General features: G+C 41.9%; 1 protein-coding gene across 6 annotated transcripts in view; it reads right to left on the bottom strand.

The window, feature by feature from the left end:
• Nucleotides 1-23,218, bottom strand: part of ERG (ETS transcription factor ERG) — a 271,155-nt gene that overhangs the window by 40,988 nt on the left and 206,949 nt on the right. For 4 of the 6 annotated variants that reach the window (XM_066598960.1, XM_066598964.1, XM_066598965.1 and 1 more), the window contains exons 1-2: nucleotides 10,016-10,292; nucleotides 650-867 (exon numbers count right to left, since the gene is read on the bottom strand). In XM_066598960.1, the coding sequence (XP_066455057.1) occupies nucleotides 650-867; nucleotides 10,016-10,060 (263 nt within the window). In that variant the 5' untranslated portion in view covers nucleotides 10,061-10,292. Of the gene's footprint in view, nucleotides 1-649; nucleotides 868-10,015; nucleotides 10,293-23,218 lie in introns of those variants that run through there. The other 2 variants (XM_066598961.1, XM_066598962.1) reach the window with 1 other exon arrangement.

The raw sequence follows: 23,218 nt of genomic DNA, 5'->3' as shown, positions 1-23,218 counted from the left end.
CATTTGATTGGGGCAGTTTATAATGAATGGGGTAAAGGGGGGTGGGGGGGTGGATTGTACCGTCTAGATCCGGGGAGGAGTTTGGCATTCCCACCAGCAAGCAGCCCACCTACCTGGTGGTATTTGGAGGGTTGGTGGGCCTTATTGCGGCAGATGCGGGAATCCCAGATGGTGATTTTGGGGTGGTTGTGGAGCCCATGCGGCAGTGTGGCTGCCCTGCTTTGATATTTACCTAAATGGTGGTTGGGTGTTGGTCCTACCAGGGTGGTCCCGGGACCCCGGCTCCTTATGAGCATATCTGTCATCCTCACGGGTTGCTGCAATGTAGCTGAGGGGCTCCTTTCTGGTACTGGGAATGGTCATCCTCGGCCTCCTCATCGATGGACAGTTCTTCTCAACCACATCATGTTTTCTGGTTACTTCATATCAAATGCCTGAATACATTCTCATAATTGCTTAATAAAAAGGCTGCTGTGGTCAATATCGTTCCATCGTCACTCAGCGTCTTGTGTCCTCATGTAGAGGGCAAGGAAGGGTGGGAAAGTGATGGTTATGGAAGGAGAAGTAAGCTCGTCTACAACCCCCCGCCCCAAGGTTTCTCTTTCTCAACATCCATTGATGTATTAACCAGCGAAGTGTAACATTTTACCTGGACCCGTTGATCTGATTGGGGTTGCACTCCATCTTGATGGTGACTCTGGATGAGGGTTGTGTTAGCCAGTCTTGCTGCGGGACACGTGGACTCATCTTTGAAGCTTGCCCATACTCACTGGAGGATGTTGCCGTCATCTCCGCCTTGGCGAGGTGGGGCGTTCCGTAGGCGCACTCAAATAATGATTGATCTTCGCTTACCACTGATAACGCTTCCTGTAAACAAAGAAAGGAAATCCAGAAGATTCGTATGATTTACGGTTTACAGAAAACACACAAGACATTTGGAGATGAAGATAAGACACATGCTGCCATGGATTTATTGGGATCTGGAGACTTAGAACCCGGATGGAGATGATGGCGGATACTTTGTCAAACGGAACGCACAATATATGTACCATTGGCCATAACACTGCGACCGCTGACACGTGAAGCGGAGAACACTGACTGTCTGCTAACAATGGCGCCTGTCGGAGGGACATATCAGCCAGCGAGTGACCAGTCAGATGTGTTAGAAGCAGGAAAACTGGGCAAGAGTAAGGATCCGAGCGACTGTGACAGGGACCAAATTGTGATGACTGGAGTCAGAGGCTCCCAGCCCTACAGTCGTCAGAGCCATGCGGAATATGCATTAAAAAAAACAGTATACTCACATAACCCCTTTCCTCAAAGGCCCTGTTACTGTCCCGGCGCAGGAGGCGCAATGACATCACTACACTGCGTCGCCTGAACTAGGTCAGCAACAGTGTCTGAAGGAAAGGGGACACTGAACCACCTGATCAGGGAGGGTCAACCTGGCATTCTGAGTATATAAGGGAAGGGAGGGGGAGTATTATTCTACATGGAGGATACTATTAGTATATAAGGATGGGGGGAGGGGGGTCTCGAGAGGGCAATATTCTATATGGAGGACAATATTATTACATGAGGGGGTGTCCAGGGGGACATTATTATTATGTATAGGAGCACTCAAGGGGGCATGATACTATTAGTATATAAGGGGCTCTCAATGGAGTCATTATCCATATATATAAAGACAAAAGCCCTCACTGACTCACTGACTCACTGACTCACTGACTGACTGACTCACTGACTGACTCACTGACTGACTGACTCGCCACTAATTCTCCAACTTCCCGATGTCGTAGAAACATCAAATTTGGCATGGGCATTGATTATGTCATAAATAGGAAAAGCTAATGGGTCCCAACTCCATTATTCAATTCTAAGCGCAAAAGAATTAGCGTCCAAATTTTACATACGTAATCTAAATCTCTCACTTCCTGATGTCATTTTATATAAAGGAAACGTCGCATTGTTACCTCTCCGTGGTGTTTCCTGGGTAACGCAGAGAACTATGCAAAATGGTGAACATATGTTTTTCCTCAGTATCTCTAAAGTAACCACGACTTCATAAGATTTTCTGTGTGAACACCAGATAAACACCAGTACCAAATTAACTCGGGCGAAGCCGGGTATATCAGCTAGTTACTTTATAAGGGAACAATCAAAAGGGGGAATTATTACCATCAAAAGGCACATGGGGGCATTACTTATGTCTAGGGGCAGTAACAGGCACAGAATTGGGGGTAGCAGCAAAATCAAGTGTTAGTGTAGGATTCATTAAGGTTTTTGGGCTACTTGAAAAGCATAGAGCTAAAGATGTCAGTGTTACAAACTTTCAGAAACAAGTCGTGGCTGGAAAAAGTTATCATGGCGGTCTGGGCAAGAAAGAAAAGATGGAAAAAAGTGAAGAACTCCAGTCAGAGAGATCACTGGATAGAATGGTACTATAATCACTTATATGGTCTGCAGAGCGCCTGGGGACAGCTGGTATCCACCACTATATGGCCGCTGTATGGTGCCAATACTAATCCTTGTACGGTGATGTTTATATATAGCAGTATGTAAGTTACATTCAGCCCCTATATAGTGGTTATTTGGGCCTCGTACAGGGATATTACTGGTAATATTGGTCTTTGTACAATGGTTTTATTCAGTAACAGTGTGGTAATATTAGTCCCGATGCAGTAGTAGTGGTCATGGTGGGACTCGCATAGTGTTATCTGGTCTGTTTATGGTGCATTTAGTCCAGTAACGGTACATAGGTGATATATAGTTACTGTATGGTGGTCATTCTTGCTTCTGGTAAACCAGAGACAATGTTCTATATGTATATATATATATTATTTTTTTCTCGGTGGGGTGGGGACATAATAGATGCTTTATAGCTTCTGTCCCTGATCCTTTAGGGTCCTAGCAATGCCCCTGCACCAACCTAAACATTGTACAGACAAGGACCTCCTTCATGTAATGGCATCTGCTAATGTAGGCGCACTCAGCAGGATAATGCACCGGGATGCACTGCAGGAACTACTCAGGAATGGATGAGGAAGAGGACAAAAAGATGAAGATGATGACTTGTCTTCCAAATTCACAGATCTCAATTCAATGGAACATCTGTGGGATTTACTGAAACAAGTCCCATACATGGAGGCCGCACCGAGCAACGTCCAGGACTTACAGGACACTATCTGAGGTCCCTTGGAGTCCGGGCCTCGATGGGTCAGAGCTGTGTTGTGGCTAGCATTATCTGAAAAGGGCTGGTGGAACCTGGGTGGTGGAGGTCCCTGGCAGCTAACCCTCTGCCCTCCCTGTGATCTGGTCCTGAAGGCTGGCGACAGATAAGCCTATCCTTAGACCCCAGTGAACCACCATGAAAGAAGAGATGAACTCGGTACAATAAACACAGATTGTCCAATTTATCGGTAAATCAAGCAAGAAAAATCATTCAATGTTTTCGCCAACTTTACTCAAGGGTTTCTTGAAATCCCAGAAACATCAGATGTAAGCAAAAACATCCGAGCATTTACATCCAAGGAATCTGAGTGCAAGTGAAGGGTCCTGCAAGGAACGCAACCGCCATTCCCAAGGAAGTGACTGGTCAAGAAGGTGACAAACCTCATGGAAACAATGTTATGTGAACCCACCATAAAGTTCAGGGCTTAAGAACAGGAACTGGTTGAAGAGTGACAAGTGGAGGGGTCCATAATAATGATTAATGCGACCTGGAATTCTTATATTGTTATAGCTTGTACTATACACAGGAAGTCATTGTCTGCAGTGACCTCAGGGCTGGAACAAGGTGGTTCAGCGCCCCAGCAGATCAGGCAGATTGCTCCAAAACCCCTAGAATCAATAAACAATCACCTTACTTACTTAATCAAAGAGATTTAAACACAACTTAAAAGAAACAGCTACAGGCAGTATAAATATTTAAACCCAGTGACTTTTTTTCTTTTCTTCTCCATTCAGCCCAGATTGCCCTGGCAATTTCTCCTGCAGACTGCACACTTAGTTCCTGAGACATCTTTGGCCAGGAGTATAGTTATAGTGAGCGCAAAGGAGCGTGGAGTCTGATGGCACCTTAAGGCCCCTCTGCCACAACAGAATACACCAGTATTACAAAAGACACATCAAATGGTAGCTGGGGGAACCCTGTTGCAGATTTTCCACTGGTTGCCAGATCAACCCCTATAATTAATATAGACCCCAGATCAACCTCTACATTTAATACAGAGGCCTTATCCAACACCAAAATTAAAACAGACCCCTGATCTGGCCCCATAAGTAAAACACATGTTGGCGGCATTGGAATCCAGTCCAGTGCTGGTGCCCAGAGCGGAGGGCAATCAGTCAGGAACAAGCAGCAGTCAGCAATGTAAAAGATGCTCAACGCTGCCAGGGACTGAAGAAGGGGCTCTTTGTATAGAAACTGAAGAGTAGCAACAATAAATTCTTTATCAATAAAACCGCAACCCCCCTCCCCCCCCCCCCCCCCGACCTGTGGCAAAGTAGCACCCTCGGCGGTCTCCTACCCTCATCTACCCCTTGTCCCGCCGCTGGATGACGTCATCAGAGAGGTCATTGATAAACCGTCCCTCTCATATATGCATTGTGTTTAGATAGTGAAGAGGAGGTCTCCTTATAATAACCACTAGAAGGAATCCACAGGATGTATCATTCAGCATGTGAAGTAATTCATATTGTGGGCGTGGTCAGCACGTAGCTTGTCAGAAGATCAGAATAAGGGTGGACACCCACTTGCCATGCGATAGCTTTGTGATGCGAGAGTGAGAGAAAACACATGATAATGAAACCAATGATTTTCAAAGGTTTCATTCTCATTTGTGATGTTCTCACTGTATCTCGCATCGCAAAGCAGAATGGGCGATATCACCTATTGTTTTCCATGGGGCCGGCGGCAGCAGCGCTAGCCCCATTGAAAACAATAGGAAGAACATTTAGCTCCCCTGACACAGCTGTGGCAGGGGATTCCTTCACCGCCACGGGGACCGCAGCTGTGGCAGAAGTCTGTGATGCTTTCCCATCTCTTTCAATGAATGACACCTGAGTACTGCCTATGATTGGTTGAGCGCTCAGCCAATCAGAGGCAGCGCTTTCTGGAGGTGGGGATTTTTCAACCCCCGACCTCCAAAACACAGAAGACTGTCAGGGCCGGAGAGAAGAGCCAGACGGCTCTTCTAGGAGAGTTAATCTTTTTTTTTTTTTTTACTTTTTTTAGAGCTTGCTATGAATTTCAGGGAAGGGCTTATATTTCAAGTCTTTTCCCAAAAATCATTGTTGCAAACCCACTGCTTTTAATGGTGCCGCAGCAGTGTCGTTCCTATTGAAAGAAATGGTAAAGCATCACTGACATCTGTCACAGCTGTGGCAGGGGATTCCTTCATCCCCACGGTCCCTGCGGGGGTGAAGGAATCCCCTGCCACAGCTGTTACAGCTGTGTCAGGGGAGCGCAATGTTCTCCCTATTGTTTTCAATGGGGCTAGTGCTGCTGACGCTGGCCTCATTGAGAACAATGGGCGATATCGCCTATTCTTCCTTGTGATGCGAGATTACATTGAAAACAATCACAAATTAGAATGAAACCATTGAAAATCATTGGCTTCAGTATCATGCACTTTCACTCACTCTCACGTAGCGAGTGTCCGCCCTAGCTCAAACATTTCGGTCAGTATGAACTTGATGACTGTGCTGCCACGAATAGCCGCCTGGACTCCGGACAGTTCTTTCCAAGAGCGCAGTCCTCCAGCCACTCTTGTGAATTGCCTATAGGAATATGGAACAATACCTCTAGAGCGCCACCTACTGGTGGCAGCACTCCTGCAAGTCAATGTCAGATCCTTTAACTGGCCCTGTAACAATGACTGGGAATATGAGCCAAAGCCGGAGTCTCCTCCAGAAGGAAAGGATAAGCCATGTACAGAGAGCTTGTTTCAGGGGGTTTTGCCCCCCATCAGAATGTAGTAAACCTCCAGTTGGCTAAGCAAGAGGCCTGTGATGTGGTTCAGAAAGGGTATAGATCTTCCTTGAGGAGAGCACCTAGAGGGCATCAGGAGGCTTATTAGGCCATGCATGCTCCTCTGGGTAATATGCAAATGGGAAGATAGAACAATGCCTCTACAGCGCCACCTAGGATTTCTATTTGCTGGATGATAAATACAGGGTTTCCGTTGCAGTTATTATGAGCGCTGTGGATTTCTTCTAGTGACTTGGCAGACTGCTTCACCGGAAGCTATTTGTTTAGATGACATGCAGATAGGAGATAGATAGATAGATAGATAGATAGATAGATAGATATGAGATAGACAGATAGATAGATAGAAAGATAGATAGATTGGAGATAGATAGATATGAGATAGATAGATATGAGATAGATAGATAGATAGGAGATAGATAGATAGATAGATAGATAGATAGATAGATAGATAGATAGATAGGAGATAGATAGATAGGAGATAGATAGATAGATAGATAGATAGATAGATAGATATAAGATACATATGGGATAGATAGATAGATAGATAGATAGATAGATAGATAGATAGATAGATAGGAGATAGATAGGAGATAGATAGATAGACAGGAGATAGATAGCTAGATAGATAGACAGATAGATAGAAGATAGATAGATAGATAGATAGATAGATAGATAGATAGGAGATAGATAGATAGATATAAGATAGATAGATAGATAGATAGATAGATAGATAGATAGATAGATAGGAGATAGATAGATAGATGGATAGATAGGAGATAGATAGATAGATAGATAGATAGAAAGACAGCAGAAAGATAGATAGATATGAGATAGATAGATAGATAGATAGATAGGAGATAGATATATAGATAGATAGGAGATAGATAGATAGATAGATAGATAGGATATAGATAGATAGATAGATAGATAGATAGATATGAGAAAGATAGATAGATATGAGATAGATAGATTGGCGATAGACAGATAGATAGAGAGATATGAGATAGATAAATAGATAGATAGATAGATAGATAGATAGATAGATAGGAGATACATAGATAGATAGATAGATATGAGATAAAAAGATAAATAGATAGACAGGAGATAGATAGATAGATAGATAGATAGATAGATAGATAGATAGATAGATAGATAGGAGATAGATAGACAGATAGATAGATATGAGATAGATAGATAGATATGGGATAGATAGATAGATAGATAGATAGATATGAGATCGATAGACAGATAGATAGAAGATCGATAGATAGATAGATAGGAGATAGATAGATATGAGATAGATAGATAGATAGATAGATAGATATGGGATAGATAGATAGATAGATAGATATGAGATCGATAGACAGATAGATAGAAGATCGATAGATAGATAGATAGGAGATAGATAGATATGAGATAGATAGATAGATAGATAGATATGAGATAGATAGATAGGAGATAGATAGATAAATAGATAGATAGATAGATAGATATGAGAGAGATAGGTAGATGGATAGATAGATATGAGATAGGCAGATGGATAGATAGAAAGATAGATAGATATAAGATAGATAGATATATAGATAGATAGATACATATGAGATAGGTAGATGGATAGATAGATAGATATGAGATAGATAGATAGATATACAGATAGATAGGAGATAGATAGATAGGAGATAGATAGATAGATATGGGATAGATAGATATGAGATAGATATATAAATAGATAGATAGATAGATATGAGATAGATAGAAAGATAGATAGATAGATAGGAGATAGATAGATAGGAGATAGATAGGTAGGTAGGTAGATAGATAGATAGATATGAGATAGATAGATAGAAAGATAGATAGATAGATAGGAGATAGATAGATAGGAGATAGATAGATAGATAAATAGATAGGAGATAGATAGATAGATAGATAGATATGAGATAGATAGATATGAGATAGATATATAAATAGATAGATAGATAGATATGAGATAGATAGAAAGATAGATAGATAGATAGATAGGAGATAGATAGATAGGAGATAGATAGGTAGGTAGATAGATAGATAGATAGATATGAGATAGATAGATATGAGATAGATAGATAGATACATAGATATGAGATAGATAGATAGATAGATAAATATATAGAGGAGATAGATATGAGGTAGATAGATTTGAGATAGATAGATAGATAGATAGATATGAGATAGATAGATAGATAGATAGATAGATAGATAGATAGATAGATAGATATGAGTTAAATAGATAGATAGATAGATAGATAGATAGATAGATAGATAGATATGAGATAGATAGATAGATAGATAGGAGAAAGATAGATAGATAGATAGATAGATAGATAGATAGATAGATAGATAGATAGATAGATAGATAGAAATGAGATGGATAGATATGAGATTGAAAGATATGAGATAGATTGATTGGAGATAGATAGATAGATGAATAGATAGATAGATATGAGATAGGTAGATGGATAGATAGATAGATAGATAGGAGATAGATAGATAGATAGATAGATAGATAGATAGGAGATAGATAGATAGATATGAGATAGATATATAAATAGATAGATAGATATGAGATAGATAGATAGATAGATAGAAAGATAGATAGATAGATAGATAGATAGATAGGAGATAGATAGATAGGAGATAGATAGGTAGGTAGATAGATAGATGGATAGATAGATAGATATGAGATAGGTAGATGGATAGATATGAGATAGATAGATAGATAGATAGATAGATAGATAGATAAATAGATAGATAGATATGAGATAAATAGATAAATAGATAGACAGGAGATAGATAGATAGATAGATAGGAGATAGATAGATAGATAGATAGATAGATAGATAGATAGATAGATAGATATGAGATAGATAGATATGAGATCGATAGATAGATAGATAGAAGATAGATAGATAGGAGATAGATAGATAGATAGATAGATAGATAGATAGATAGATAGATATGAGAGAGATAGGTAGATGGATAGATAGATAGACATGAGATAGGTAGATGGATAGATAGAAAGATAGATAGATATAAGATACATAGATATATAGATAGATAGATAGATAGATAGATAGATAGATAGATAGATAGATAGATATGAGATAGGTAGATGGATAGATAGATAGATATGATATAGATAGATAGATAGGAGATAGATAGATAGATAGATAGATAGATAGATAGATAGATAGATAGGAGATAGATAGATAGGAGATAGATAGATATGAGATAGATATATAAATAGATAGATAGATAGATAGATATGAGATAGATAGATAGGAGATAGATTGGTAGGTAGATAGATAGGAGATAGATTGATATGAGATAGATAGATAGATAGATATGAGATTGATAGATAGACATATAGGAGATAGATATGAGGTAGATAGATAGATATGAGATAGATAGATAGATATGAGATAAATAGATAGATAGATTGATATGAGATAGATAGATAGATATGAGATAGATAGATATGTGATAGATATGAGATAGATAGATAGATAGGAGATAGATAGATAGATAGATAGATAGATAGATAGATAGATAGATAGATAGGAGATAGATAGGAGATAGATAGATAGATAGATAGATAGATAGATAGATAGATAGATAGATAGATAGATAGGAGATAGATAGATATTAGATAGATAGATAGATAGATAGATAGATAGATAGATTTGTGATAGATAGGAGATAGATAGATAGATAAATAGACACAGTAAACACAGGACAGAAGTCCTGACACAAAAGTTCATTAATGTTCACAGATGTAGCAGAGTTAAGTTTGGCTTTTGGTATAGTTGATATAATCCTTGTCTTTCACAAGGAATAGAAATGGGGGCAAAATAATAGCAGCCCCATCGTGGGCTCAGGGATTGAGGACTCGCCAGCTTGGGAACTTGGAAGCTCATTTTAATTTTTGCTCTTTGGCCCCTACTCCCTGAAGAGGAAGCACAGCAATGATAAGAAGAGGTTATCACTTACAGCGGGGTAGTCCTCGTAAGGTGCAGGGAACTGTGTTTGTAGCATCTTTTCAGTGTTGATAACCAAATCCTCATAGTTTCCTTTTCAGTCTTTTTGGCAAAAATTTCCAAAAACACCTCCAGTTCTAAGAAGAAGAATCTGTCATTGTATCCCAAGTGCTGTGATATCCCAAAGGTCAGACACTATTGGGGTCCACAGGGAGGTACGGTCCTCCCTGGCTTCCACAGTCCATGGAGTAGGACCAGCAGCAGATGTTGGAGACCGGTGGTCGTTTCTGCGTCCGGACCTCTTGGAGCGTTTATAACTTTTGTTTCAGGAGGATGTTGTGAAAGCGCAATGTGTGTGGATATCCGAGTGATTGACACGTACGGAGCGCAGGGCTCGTTTAATCTAATGCACAACATTGCAGGTTCCTGTTTGACTTCCTTTAGCCTTTCCACTACAATCGTTTGTCAAAAAAACCATTCATAAAACAAAAGGTTGCGATAATGTTTCTGCGCCGTCCACGGAGATATTGTGACATATCACTATCAGAACCTGCATAGAACGCATTCTGCAAATACTGCAGTGGTGGCTGGTCGAATAGCAAAGATATCATATATACGCCAGCGCTGGTTTTCAACAAAGTGTGGCCCTAGGCAATCTTAAAAGTGTGGCCCCAATGATTGATACTCAATGTATTGTGGAGATGCAGTAATGTACAAAACAAAAGAAACTGTAACAGAACGGAGCTTACTGCATAGATACTGTAACAGAACGGAGCTTACTACATAGATACTGTAACAGAACGGAGCTTACTGCACAGATAGTGTAACAGATCTGAGCTTACTACATAGATACTGTAACAGAACTGAGCTTACTACATAGATACTGTAACAGAACGGAGCTTACAGCATAGATACTGTAACAGAACGGAGCTTACTGCATAGATACTGTAACAGAACGGAGCTTACTGCATAGATATTGTAACAGAACGGAGCTTACTGCACAGATACTGTAACAGAACGGAGCTTACTGCATAGATACTGTAACAGAGCTGAGCTTACCGCATAGATACTGTAACAGAACGGAGCTTACTGCATAGATACTGTAACAGAGCTGAGCTTACCGCATAGATACTGTAACAGAACGGAGCTTACTGCATAGATACTGTAACAGAACGGAGCTTACTGCATAGATACTGTAACAGAACTGAGCTTACTGCATAGATACTGTAACAGAACTGAGCTTACTGCATAGATACTGTAACAGAACGGAGCTTACTGCATAGATACTGTAACAGAGCTGAGCTTATTACATAGATACTGTAACAGAACGGAGCTTACTGCATAGATAGTGTAACAGAACTGAGCTTACTACATAGATACTTTAAAAGAATGGAGCTTACTGCATAGATACTGTAACAGAGCTGAGCTTATTACATAGATACTGTAACAGAACTGAGCTTACTGCATAGATAGTGTAACAGAACTGAGCTTACTACATAGATACTGTAACAGAACGGAGCTTACTGCATAGATACTGTAACAGAGCTGAGCTTATTACATAGATACTGTAACAGAACGGAGCTTACTGCATAGATAGTGTAACAGAACTGAGCTTACTACATAGATACTTTAAAAGAATGGAGCTTACTGCATAGATACTGTAACAGAGCTGAGCTTATTACATAGATACTGTAACAGAACTGAGCTTACTGCATAGATAGTGTAACAGAACTGAGCTTACTACATAGATACTGTAACAGAACGGAGCTTACTGCATAAATACTGTAACAGAACGGAGCTTACTGCATAGATACTGTAACAGAACGTAGCTTACTGCACAGACACTGTTACAGAACAGAGCTTACTGCACAGATACTGTAACAGAGCTGAGCTTACTGCATAGATAATGTAACAGAACGGAGCTTACTGCACAGATACTGTAACACAACTGAGCTTACTGCATGGATACTGTAACAAAGCTGAGCTTACTGCACAGATACTGTAACAGAACTGAGCTTACTGCATAGATACTGTAACAAAGCTGAGCTTACTGCATAGATACTGTAACAGAACTGAGCTTACTGCATAGATACTGTAACAAAGCTGAGCTTACTGCATAGATACTGTAACAGAGCTGAGCTTACAGCATAGATACTGTAACAGAACGGAGCTTACTGCATGGATACTGTAACAAAGCTGAGCTTACTGCATAGATACTGTAACAGAACTGAGCTTACTGCATAGATACTGTAACAGAGCTGAGCTTACTGCATAGATAATGTAACAAAGCTGAGCTTACTGCATAGATACTGTAACAGAGCTGAGCTTACAGCATAGATACTGTAACAGAACGGAGCTTACTGCATGGATACTGTAACAAAGCTGAGCTTACTGCATAGATACTGTAACAGAACTGAGCTTACTGCATAGATACTGTAACAAAGCTGAGCTTACTGTATAGATACTGTAACAGAGCTGAGCTTACTGCACAGATACTGTAACACAACTGAGCTTACTGCATAGATACTGTAACAGAGCTGAGCTTACTGCATAGATAATGTAACAGAACGGAGCTTACTGCACAGATACTGTAACACAACTGAGCTTACTGCATGGATACTGTAACAAAGCTGAGCTTACTGCACAGATACTGTAACAGAATTGAGCTTACTGCATAGATACTGTAACAAAGCTGAGCTTACTGCATAGATACTGTAACAGAACTGAGCTTACTGCATAGATACTGTAACAAAGCTGAGCTTACTGCATAGATACTGTAACAGAGCTGAGCTTACAGCATAGATACTGTAACAGAACGGAGCTTACTGCATGGATACTGTAACAAAGCTGAGCTTACTGCATAGATACTGTAACAGAACTGAGCTTACTGCATAGATACTGTAACAAAGCTGAGCTTACTGCATAGATACTGTAACAGAGCTGAGCTTACAGCATAGATACTGTAACAGAACGGAGCTTACTGCATGGATACTGTAACAAAGCTGAGCTTACTGCATAGATACTGTAACAGAACTGAGCTTACTGCATAGATACTGTAACAAAGCTGAGCTTACTGTATAGATACTGTAACAGAGCTGAGCTTACTGCATAGATACTGTAACAGAGCTGAGCTTATTACATAGATACTGTAACAGAACGGAGCTTACTGCATAAATACTGTAACAGAACGGAGCTTACTGCACAGACACTGTAACAGAACAGAGCTTACTGCACAGATACTGTAACAGAGCTGAGCTTACTGCATAGATAATGTAACAGAACGGAGCTTACTGCACAGATACTGTAACACAACTGAGCTTACTGCATGGATACTATAACAAAGCTGAGCTTACTGCACAGATACTGTAACACAACTGAGCTTACTGCATGGATACTATAACAAAGCTGAGCTTACTGCACAGATACTGTAACACAACTGAGCTTACTGCATATATACTGTAACAGAGCTGAGCTTACTGCACAGATACTGTAACAGAACGGAGCTTACTGCATGGATACTGTAACAAAGCTGAGCTTACTGCATAGATACTGTAACAGAACTGAGCTTACTGCATAGATACTGTAACAAAGCTAAGGTTACTGCATAGATACTGTAACAGAGCTGAGCTTACTGCACAGATACTGTAACAGAACTGAGCTTACTGCATAGATACTGTAACAGAGCTGAGCTTACTGCATAGATACTGTAACAAAGCAGAGCTTACTGCATAGATACTGTAACAAATCTGAGCTTACTGCATAGATACTGTAACAAAGCTGAGCTTACAGCATAGATACTGTAACAGAACAGAGCTTACTGCACAGATACTGTAACAGAACTGAGCTTACTGCATAGATACTGTAACAGAACGGAGCTTACTGCACAGATACTGTAACAGAACGGAGCTTACTGCATAGATACTGTAACAGAACTGGGTTTACCGCATAGATACTGCAACACAACGGAGCTTACTGCATAGATACTGTAATAGAGCTGATCTTACTGCATAGATACTGTAACAGAACTGAGCTTACAGCATGGATACTGTAACAGAACGGAGCTTACTGCACAGATACTGTAATAGAGCTGAGCTTACTGCATAGATACTGTAACAGAATGAAGCTTACCGCACAGATACAGTAACAGAACGGAGCTTACTATACAGATACTGTAACAGAGCTGAGCTTACTGCATAGATACTGTAACAAATCTAAGCTTACTGCATAGATACTGTAACAGATCTGAGCCTACTGCATAGATACTGTAACAAAGCTTACTGCACAGATACTGTAACAGAACGGAGCTTACTGCATAGATACTGTAACAGATCTGAGCTTACAGCATAGATACTGTAACAGACCGGAGCTTACTGCACAGATACTGTAACAGAACGGAGCTTACTGCACAGATACTGTAACAGAACGGAGCTTACTGCACAGATACTGTAACAGAATTGAGCTTACTGCATAGATACTGTAACAAAGCTGAGCTTACTGCATAGATACTGTAACAGAACTGAGCTTACTGCATAGATACTGTAACAAAGCTGAGCTTACTGCATAGATACTGTAACAGAGCTGAGCTTACAGCATAGATACTGTAACAGAACGGAGCTTACTGCATGGATACTGTAACAAAGCTGAGCTTACTGCATAGATACTGTAACAGAACTGAGCTTACTGCATAGATACTGTAACAAAGCTGAGCTTACTGCATAGATACTGTAACAGAGCTGAGCTTACAGCATAGATACTGTAACAGAACGGAGCTTACTGCATGGATACTGTAACAAAGCTGAGCTTACTGCATAGATACTGTAACAGAACTGAGCTTACTGCATAGATACTGTAACAAAGCTGAGCTTACTGTATAGATACTGTAACAGAGCTGAGCTTACTGCATAGATACTGTAACAGAGCTGAGCTTATTACATAGATACTGTAACAGAACGGAGCTTACTGCACAGATACTGTAACACAACTGAGCTTACTGCATAGATACTGTAACAGAACTAAGCTTACTGCATAGATACTGTAACAGATCTGAGCTTACTGCATAGATACTGTAACAAAGCTGAGCTTACAGCATAGATACTGTAACAGAACAGAGCTTACTGCACAGATACTGTAACAGAACTGAGCTTACTGCATAGATACTGTAACAGAACGGAGCTTACTGCACAGATACTGTAACAGAACGGAGCTTACTGCATAGATAGTGTTACAGATCTGAGCTTCCTACATAGATACTGTAACAGAACGGAGCTTACTGCATAAATACTGTAACAGAACGGAGCTTACTGCACAGACACTGTAACAGAACAGAGCTTACTGCACAGATACTGTAACAGAGCTGAGCTTACTGCATAGATAATGTAACAGAACGGAGCTTACTGCACAGATACTGTAACACAACTGAGCTTACTGCATGGATACTATAACAAAGCTGAGCTTACTGCACAGATACTGTAACACAACTGAGCTTACTGCATGGATACTATAACAAAGCTGAGCTTACTGCACAGATACTGTAACACAACTGAGCTTACTGCATATATACTGTAACAGAGCTGAGCTTACTGCACAGATACTGTAACAGAACGGAGCTTACTGCATGGATACTGTAACAAAGCTGAGCTTACTGCATAGATACTGTAACAGAACTGAGCTTACTGCATAGATACTGTAACAAAGCTAAGGTTACTGCATAGATACTGTAACAGAGCTGAGCTTACTGCACAGATACTGTAACAGAACTGAGCTTACTGCATAGATACTGTAACAGAGCTGAGCTTACTGCATAGATACTGTAACAAAGCAGAGCTTACTGCATAGATACTGTAACAAATCTGAGCTTACTGCATAGATACTGTAACAAAGCTGAGCTTACAGCATAGATACTGTAACAGAACAGAGCTTACTGCACAGATACTGTAACAGAACTGAGCTTACTGCATAGATACTGTAACAGAACGGAGCTTACTGCACAGATACTGTAACAGAACGGAGCTTACTGCATAGATACTGTAACAGAACTGGGTTTACCGCATAGATACTGCAACACAACGGAGCTTACTGCATAGATACTGTAATAGAGCTGATCTTACTGCATAGATACTGTAACAGAACTGAGCTTACAGCATGGATACTGTAACAGAACGGAGCTTACTGCACAGATACTGTAATAGAGCTGAGCTTACTGCATAGATACTGTAACAGAATGAAGCTTACCGCACAGATACAGTAACAGAACGGAGCTTACTATACAGATACTGTAACAGAGCTGAGCTTACTGCATAGATACTGTAACAAATCTAAGCTTACTGCATAGATACTGTAACAGATCTGAGCCTACTGCATAGATACTGTAACAAAGCTTACTGCACAGATACTGTAACAGAACGGAGCTTACTGCATAGATACTGTAACAGATCTGAGCTTACAGCATAGATACTGTAACAGACCGGAGCTTACTGCACAGATACTGTAACAGAACGGAGCTTACTGCACAGATACTGTAACAGAACGGAGCTTACTGCATGGATACTGTAACAAAGCTGAGCTTACTGCACAGATACTGTAACAGAACTGAGCTTACTGCACAGATACTGTAACAGAACGGAGCTTACTGCATGGATACTGTAACAAAGCTGAGCTTACTGCACAGATACTGTAACAGAACTGAGCTTACTGCACAGATACTGTAACAAAACGGAGCTTACTGCACAGATACTGTAACAAAGCTGAGCTTACAGCATAGATACTGTAACAGACCGGAGCTTACTGCATAGATACTGTAACAGAACGGAGCTTACTGCATGGATACTGTAACAAAGCTGAGCTTACTGCACAGATACTGTAACAGAACTGAGCTTACTGCACAGATACTGTAACAGAACGGAGCTTACTGCACAGATACTGTAACAGAACGGAGCTTACTGCATGGATACTGTAACAAAGCTGAGCTTACTGCACAGATACTGTAACAGAACTGAGCTTACTGCACAGATACTGTAACAGAACGGAGCTTACTGCACAGATACTGTAACAGAACGGAGCTTACTGCATGGATACTGTAACAAAGCTGAGCTTACTGCACAGATACTGTAACAGAACTGAGCTTACTGCACAGATACTGTAACAAAACGGAGCTTACTGCACAGATACTGTAACAAAGCTGAGCTTACAGCATAGATACTGTAACAGACCGGAGCTTACTGCACAGATACTGTAACAGAACGGAGCTTACTGCACAGATACTGTAACAGAGCTGAGCTTATTACATAGAGACTGTAACAGAACGGAGCTTACTGCACAGATACTGTAACAGAACGGAGCTTACTGCACAGATACTGTAACAGAATGGAGCTTACTGCATGGATACTGTAACAGAACGGAGCTTACTGCATAGATAGTGTAACAGAACGGAGCTTACTGCACAGATACTGTAACAAAGCTGAGCTTACTGCATAGATACTGTAACAGAACGGAGCTTACTGCATGGATACTGTAACAAAGCTGAGCTTACTGCACAGATACTGTAACAGAACTGAGCTTACTGCACAGATACTGTAACAGAACGGAGCTTACTGCACAGATACTGTAACAGAACGGAGCTTACTGCATGGATACTGTAACAAAGCTGAGCTTACTGCACAGATACTGTAACAGAACTGAGCTTACTGCACAGATACTGTAACAAAACGGAGCTTACTGCACAGATACTGTAACAGAACGGAGCTTACTGCACAGATACTGTAACAGAATGGAGCTTACTGCATGGATACTGTAACAGAACGGAGCTTACTGCATAGATAGTGTAACAGAACGGAGCTTACTGCACAGATACTGTAACAAAGCTGAGCTTACTGCATAGATACTGTAACAGAACGGAGCTTACTGCATGGATACTGTAACAAAGCTGAGCTTACTGCACAGATACTGTAACAGAACTGAGCTTACTGCACAGATACTGTAACGGAACGGAGCTTACTGCACAGATACTGTAACAGAACGGAGCTTACTGCATGGATACTGTAACAAAGCTGAGCTTACTGCACAGATACTGTAACAGAACTGAGCTTACTGCACAGATACTGTAACAAAACGGAGCTTACTGCACAGATACTGTAACAAAGCTGAGCTTACAGCACAGATACTGTAACAGAACGGAGCTTACTGCACAGATACTGTAACAGAGCTGAGCTTATTACATAGATACTGTAACAGAACGGAGCTTACTGCACAGATACTGTAACAGAACGGAGCTTACTGCACAGATACTGTAACAGAACGGAGCTTACTGCACAGATACTGTAACAGAGCTGAGCTTATTACATAGATACTGTAACAGAACGGAGCTTACTGCACAGATACTGTAACAGAACGGAGCTTACTGCACAGATACTGTAACAGAACGGAGCTTACTGCACAGATACTGTAACAGAACGGAGCTTACTGCGCAGATACTGTAACAGAGCTGAGCTTATTACATAGATACTGTAACAGAACGGAGCTTACTGCACAGATACTGTAACAGAACGGAGCTTACTACATAGATCAGATACCAGAACTAATCTTACTTCATGGATACGGCTCCAGAAATTAGTTTTCCTTTGTCAGAAAAAAATATATATCCAAAATCAGTGCGAGATACAAAAAAACAAAGAAAAAACAGATGTAGCCTTCATCTGCTGCGCGATACACTCTACCAAGGTCAACAGCGCTACAGCAGAACAACAGTGACAGCGTGAAGTTCAGGGGTCCCCGTTGAACTTGGGGGCCCTGCACGATTGCACAGTTTGCCCCATTCTTAACGCTGGCCCTGATACACACTTCTACAGTGCCAGCCGTAGGTTAGATGGCATCCTGTAGGATATTTTTTGCCCCAGCCATCAAGGGAAAAATCAATATATAACTCTATATTACACTGATAACCAATTTGCCTGGATTCTGTTTATGCATAAAGCAGCAAGATTACACCATAAATGCTGTACCAGAGCCAAGCTCATAACATGAATACAGCACCAGGATCAAGCTTAGTACATAAATACAGCACCAGTACCTAGCTCAGCACAGAAATACAGTACCAGCACCAAGTTTAGCACATAATTACAGCACCAGTACCAAGCTCAGCACATAAATACAGCACCAGCACCAAGCTCGGTACATAAATACAGCACCAGGACCAACGTCAGTACATATATACAGCCCTAGTACCAAGCTCTGTGCATAAATACAGCCCCAGTACCAATCACAGTACATAAGTACAGCACCAGGACCAAGCTCAATACAGAAATACAGCATCAGGACCAAAGTCAGTACATATATACAGCCCCAGTACCAAGCTCAGTACATAAATACAGCCCCAGTACAGTATATAAGTACAGCCCTGGGACCAAGCTCAGTATATAAATACAGCCCCGGTACAGTATATAAGTACAGCCCCAGGACCAAGCTCGGTATATACAAACAGCCCTAGAAGCCAAGACCCACTCCATTTTCAGGAAACTAGGTGCAATGAAATGCTTTGCGCCTCAGAAGGCGTTTTGTAAGCTAAGTGAAACCACATGCCACTTCTCCCCCTTAAAACAATAAACAAACCCGTAGATCTACATCAAGGGATAACGCGATTATTTTGTTGTAGGAGCCAATATTGTACGTCAATTATCTCAGTGCTGCCAGCGCTGCGCGAGGAAGAAAGAAGGGAGAAGATGGAAAAATAAAATGCGAAAATCCAAAATAGTCTCGGTGACCGCGAGTTACAAGAACAGACTGTGCCAACCTCTGGTATGTGCTTCCAGTTGGCCAACAGTGAGCTGTGCGAAGGCAGCCAGGGGCGAGAGCCTACTGCAACATGAAAATCATTACCCCAGTGTCCCGCAGTAAACAACACTCCAGCCGCCATGTAAGTGAATCCCAGAACATCACCCAGCTTTCTGCAGGCCCTGAATGACATGGAAACCTGCAGTGATATATTTCACCTTCCTGTGTGTCATTGTGCACTGTAGTCCTGGAATTATATTCATGAACTAGGAGGATTAGGATTACCCGGCCCAAGAAATGTCTCTGAGGGCCACCATTAATCCCTGCTGAACATGAGCCCGACCGCTGACAACTACAGTGTAAGTTCAGGTGTGCGAAGTACCTCGCAGCAGGTATCTAAGACAGGCCACACCCCCTTATGTAAACCCACATCCTCTGTATCCCATAATAGTGCCCTTCAGTGACCCCCCTAATGGCCCCAGTAGTAGTAGTGACCCCCCTAATGGCCCCAGTAGTAGTAGTGACCCCCCTAATGGCCCCAGTAGTAGTAGTGACCCCGGATCATATATTATCATATAGAACCTATTGCTGTTCTTGCTGTTATTTGGATTAGTCGCAGTAACAGTATTTATTTAGTTTCCGTATAACGGCCGATCATTATCCTAGTTACTTCTTCCCATCCTTCCTTCTGGTTTTCATGTCTCATCGTATGAAGTTATCACTCTGTAACTCTGTAACATGTTTGTATCGGCTACATTAGTATCCAGTTGTTGTTATGATGTTTACATTACTGTCTATGGATTGTATCTATTCCTCTAATGCTGATATGACGGGCTGCTCTACGTGATGGCGTGGATACTGAGATACGGGCGGCCATCAGGGAGGCATCTGCAACGTCCCATATGTTATATAAATCCAGGCAGAGCAATTACAGGGGGAAGAGAAATAAGTCAGGTCTCCATTGTCTGAGTGTTTTCTTTAAACAGAAGCCCAGCGGCCGCATGCCATTCCCATATCTCCTGCACCATGTCCAACTTCCCGGAGGAACAACAGGAAAACAAAGTGCAAATTCAGAATAACTGTGTCCAAAGAACAATGCGGCTCGGCGACTGCCAAGGGACCTGATGAACAGAGGAAGGAGTAAACTTGAGAGATTGCTTTGAGGAAGGCTTTTGTAACTGCTCTCAGCAAATCGTGGAGCCGCAGAAGGTTTAGGATCAAGGTCTAAGCAGGAGGTCATCGCCAGAAGCGTGGAGGCGCACGCTAGGCCCGCCACCAGCTTGGGTTCACCCGCAATCTGCCTGCAGAATATCTCATTTCTCTTGAACTTTCAATACGGAAAATCTCAACTTTTCCAACTTGCATTCTTAAAAGGTCCCAATGAACGGCAGGAGGAGTGATGTCATCCCTCCGCCCGCAATCATCTGATGGGCTAAGGCCCGTTCACACAAGAAGGTCAGTGCTAACGGCCGTCCCAGCAATGACCGCGCCTATCCTATCACACTGGAGGCGAGAGCGCCGGGGATCGCTCCAGCCGCCCGCCATCATTCGCAGTAAGCAGGCCGTCCTTCATAGAGGAGCGACTGCCTGTTTAGACCAAACAATGCAGCAGCAGACCAACCGTGATTTTCGGGTCTGCAGGAAAGAACCGATCAGAAATATATCCCTGATTGTTCTTTCCCAGCACACATTCACACCCAACAATTACCGCGTAAACCCCTCGACCTAACGAGCTCCAACAAGGCCTTCACAAAGGTGCAACACTGATGGACATTCGGTATCCAGAGTCCTCGGCACATCCTGATCGCACATAACTGTAAGCAGAGGCTTCCAAAGAGGACGTCCCCCCCCCCCCCCCCGCTGCGGTACTGGTTGGCCCCCGCCACAAGCTCCAAACTGGTACAAGATCTCCAGGCCGCACTGAACCTTCTTACTATTCCAGCTGAGTCATTCCCTCCTTGTCTCCTTAGGCCTCATTCACACGGGTGTATTTGAAGTCCGTAGAAGTCCGTGTGACTGAGGCCTCAAGAAAAAAGGAAGGAACACCTTCGGGATGGACAACAGACCAGCCACTGATTTGCATTGGATCATTCAGATCTGCACATACTTTACATATATAACCGCCCCCCCCCCCCCCACCGCGTCCCATAAAGGTCCGTATTATCGATCTACATTGTCCTTCAAGTCTATGGGAATCCGTAAAACCGCAGCAGATACACAGTTGTCTTCACTGCGTCTTTACATACGTTGCCAGAAGACAGTCGGTAAGAAAATAGTGACACTAATTGGGCGTTCGTGTGTGAAGAACACCGTGAGAACGGATACGACTCAGGTGTGGAGAAAATGCGATAATTCTGCACAGACACACGCAGTGAAAACAGTGCCATTTGCATGCACTGAAGTTGCGTCCGCCTGTGTGAATGTGCCCTAACACTAAGCTGTCTTTAACCCCTTAACGCTCCATAACGTACAGTTGGGGGTTTGGAGGCTTGAGGTTACTATACACAAGTCTCTGCATTATTTTCTCCACCGCATAGTATATCGGTGTGTGGGAACGGTGGCGTCACAAGTGATAAGTACTACTACCCCCATCAACCTGTTTCTTGGCATTCCCTATCCTAGGGGCATCGAAGCTGGTCTGCGATCCTGCTCTGGCCTTGGCTGTGTGTCGTCCCTTAGGGACCAGAGCCTGGTAAGTGCCGCCATAACATGCCGACACTTATCCCTCCCAGTTCTTCATGTTAGTCAAGTGTCCTGACAGCGGCATTTAAATGCCCAAACAGAGTTTGTGGGTCCTGAACTGCCCCCTTTAGAAAAACTTGCTAAAATAATAAGGGTCCCAAACTTCAGACCTAAAGAGTTCTTGACATGATGAGTTATTGATAAATGTATTCAAAGTGGGAACATTTTGGATCCATCACTAAGACCACTACCAATCGGAGAAGATGCCGAGCTGGGCAGTTTCTGATGCTACACTGGTGTTTCTCCACCTTCCCAAGCCCAGTACCCCCTACTCAAATAAATTACACCAAAATACCCCCAAATAAAAGCAGAAGCCCTTCTTAAATGCACAGCATGAGCGCAATGGAAATACCCCCTAGAGACATGGCGTATATCCCCATGTGTCACCTCATCAGAACCTAGGATCCAGACCAGAGATCTCCAATCTGCCGTACTCCAACTATCGATATGCTGGGATTCTAATTGTTGGTTGGAGACAATGACTTAGGCATTAAACAGTAACCACCCTTTGATAAAACCTTTGACATGTCATAGTGACATGCCAGAAGGTTGGACCAAGGGTGGTCCAGGAGATCCACACCAAGCACTGAAACTGTCAGCACTCACCGGAGCATTGTGTCCCATTGACCGTTATTGACTTTCGTTGACTATTTTCCTCTGAGAGGTCTCATTAGCTGAAGATGAGCTTGTAGAAGTCTATGCACCCGTC

This window comes from Eleutherodactylus coqui, chromosome 4, assembly GCF_035609145.1.
Source record: "Eleutherodactylus coqui strain aEleCoq1 chromosome 4, aEleCoq1.hap1, whole genome shotgun sequence".
Classification (NCBI taxonomy): domain Eukaryota; kingdom Metazoa; phylum Chordata; class Amphibia; order Anura; family Eleutherodactylidae; genus Eleutherodactylus; species Eleutherodactylus coqui.
The sequence above is the reverse complement of the archived record's forward strand: the minus strand, read 5'-3'. Positions and strand labels throughout refer to the sequence as shown.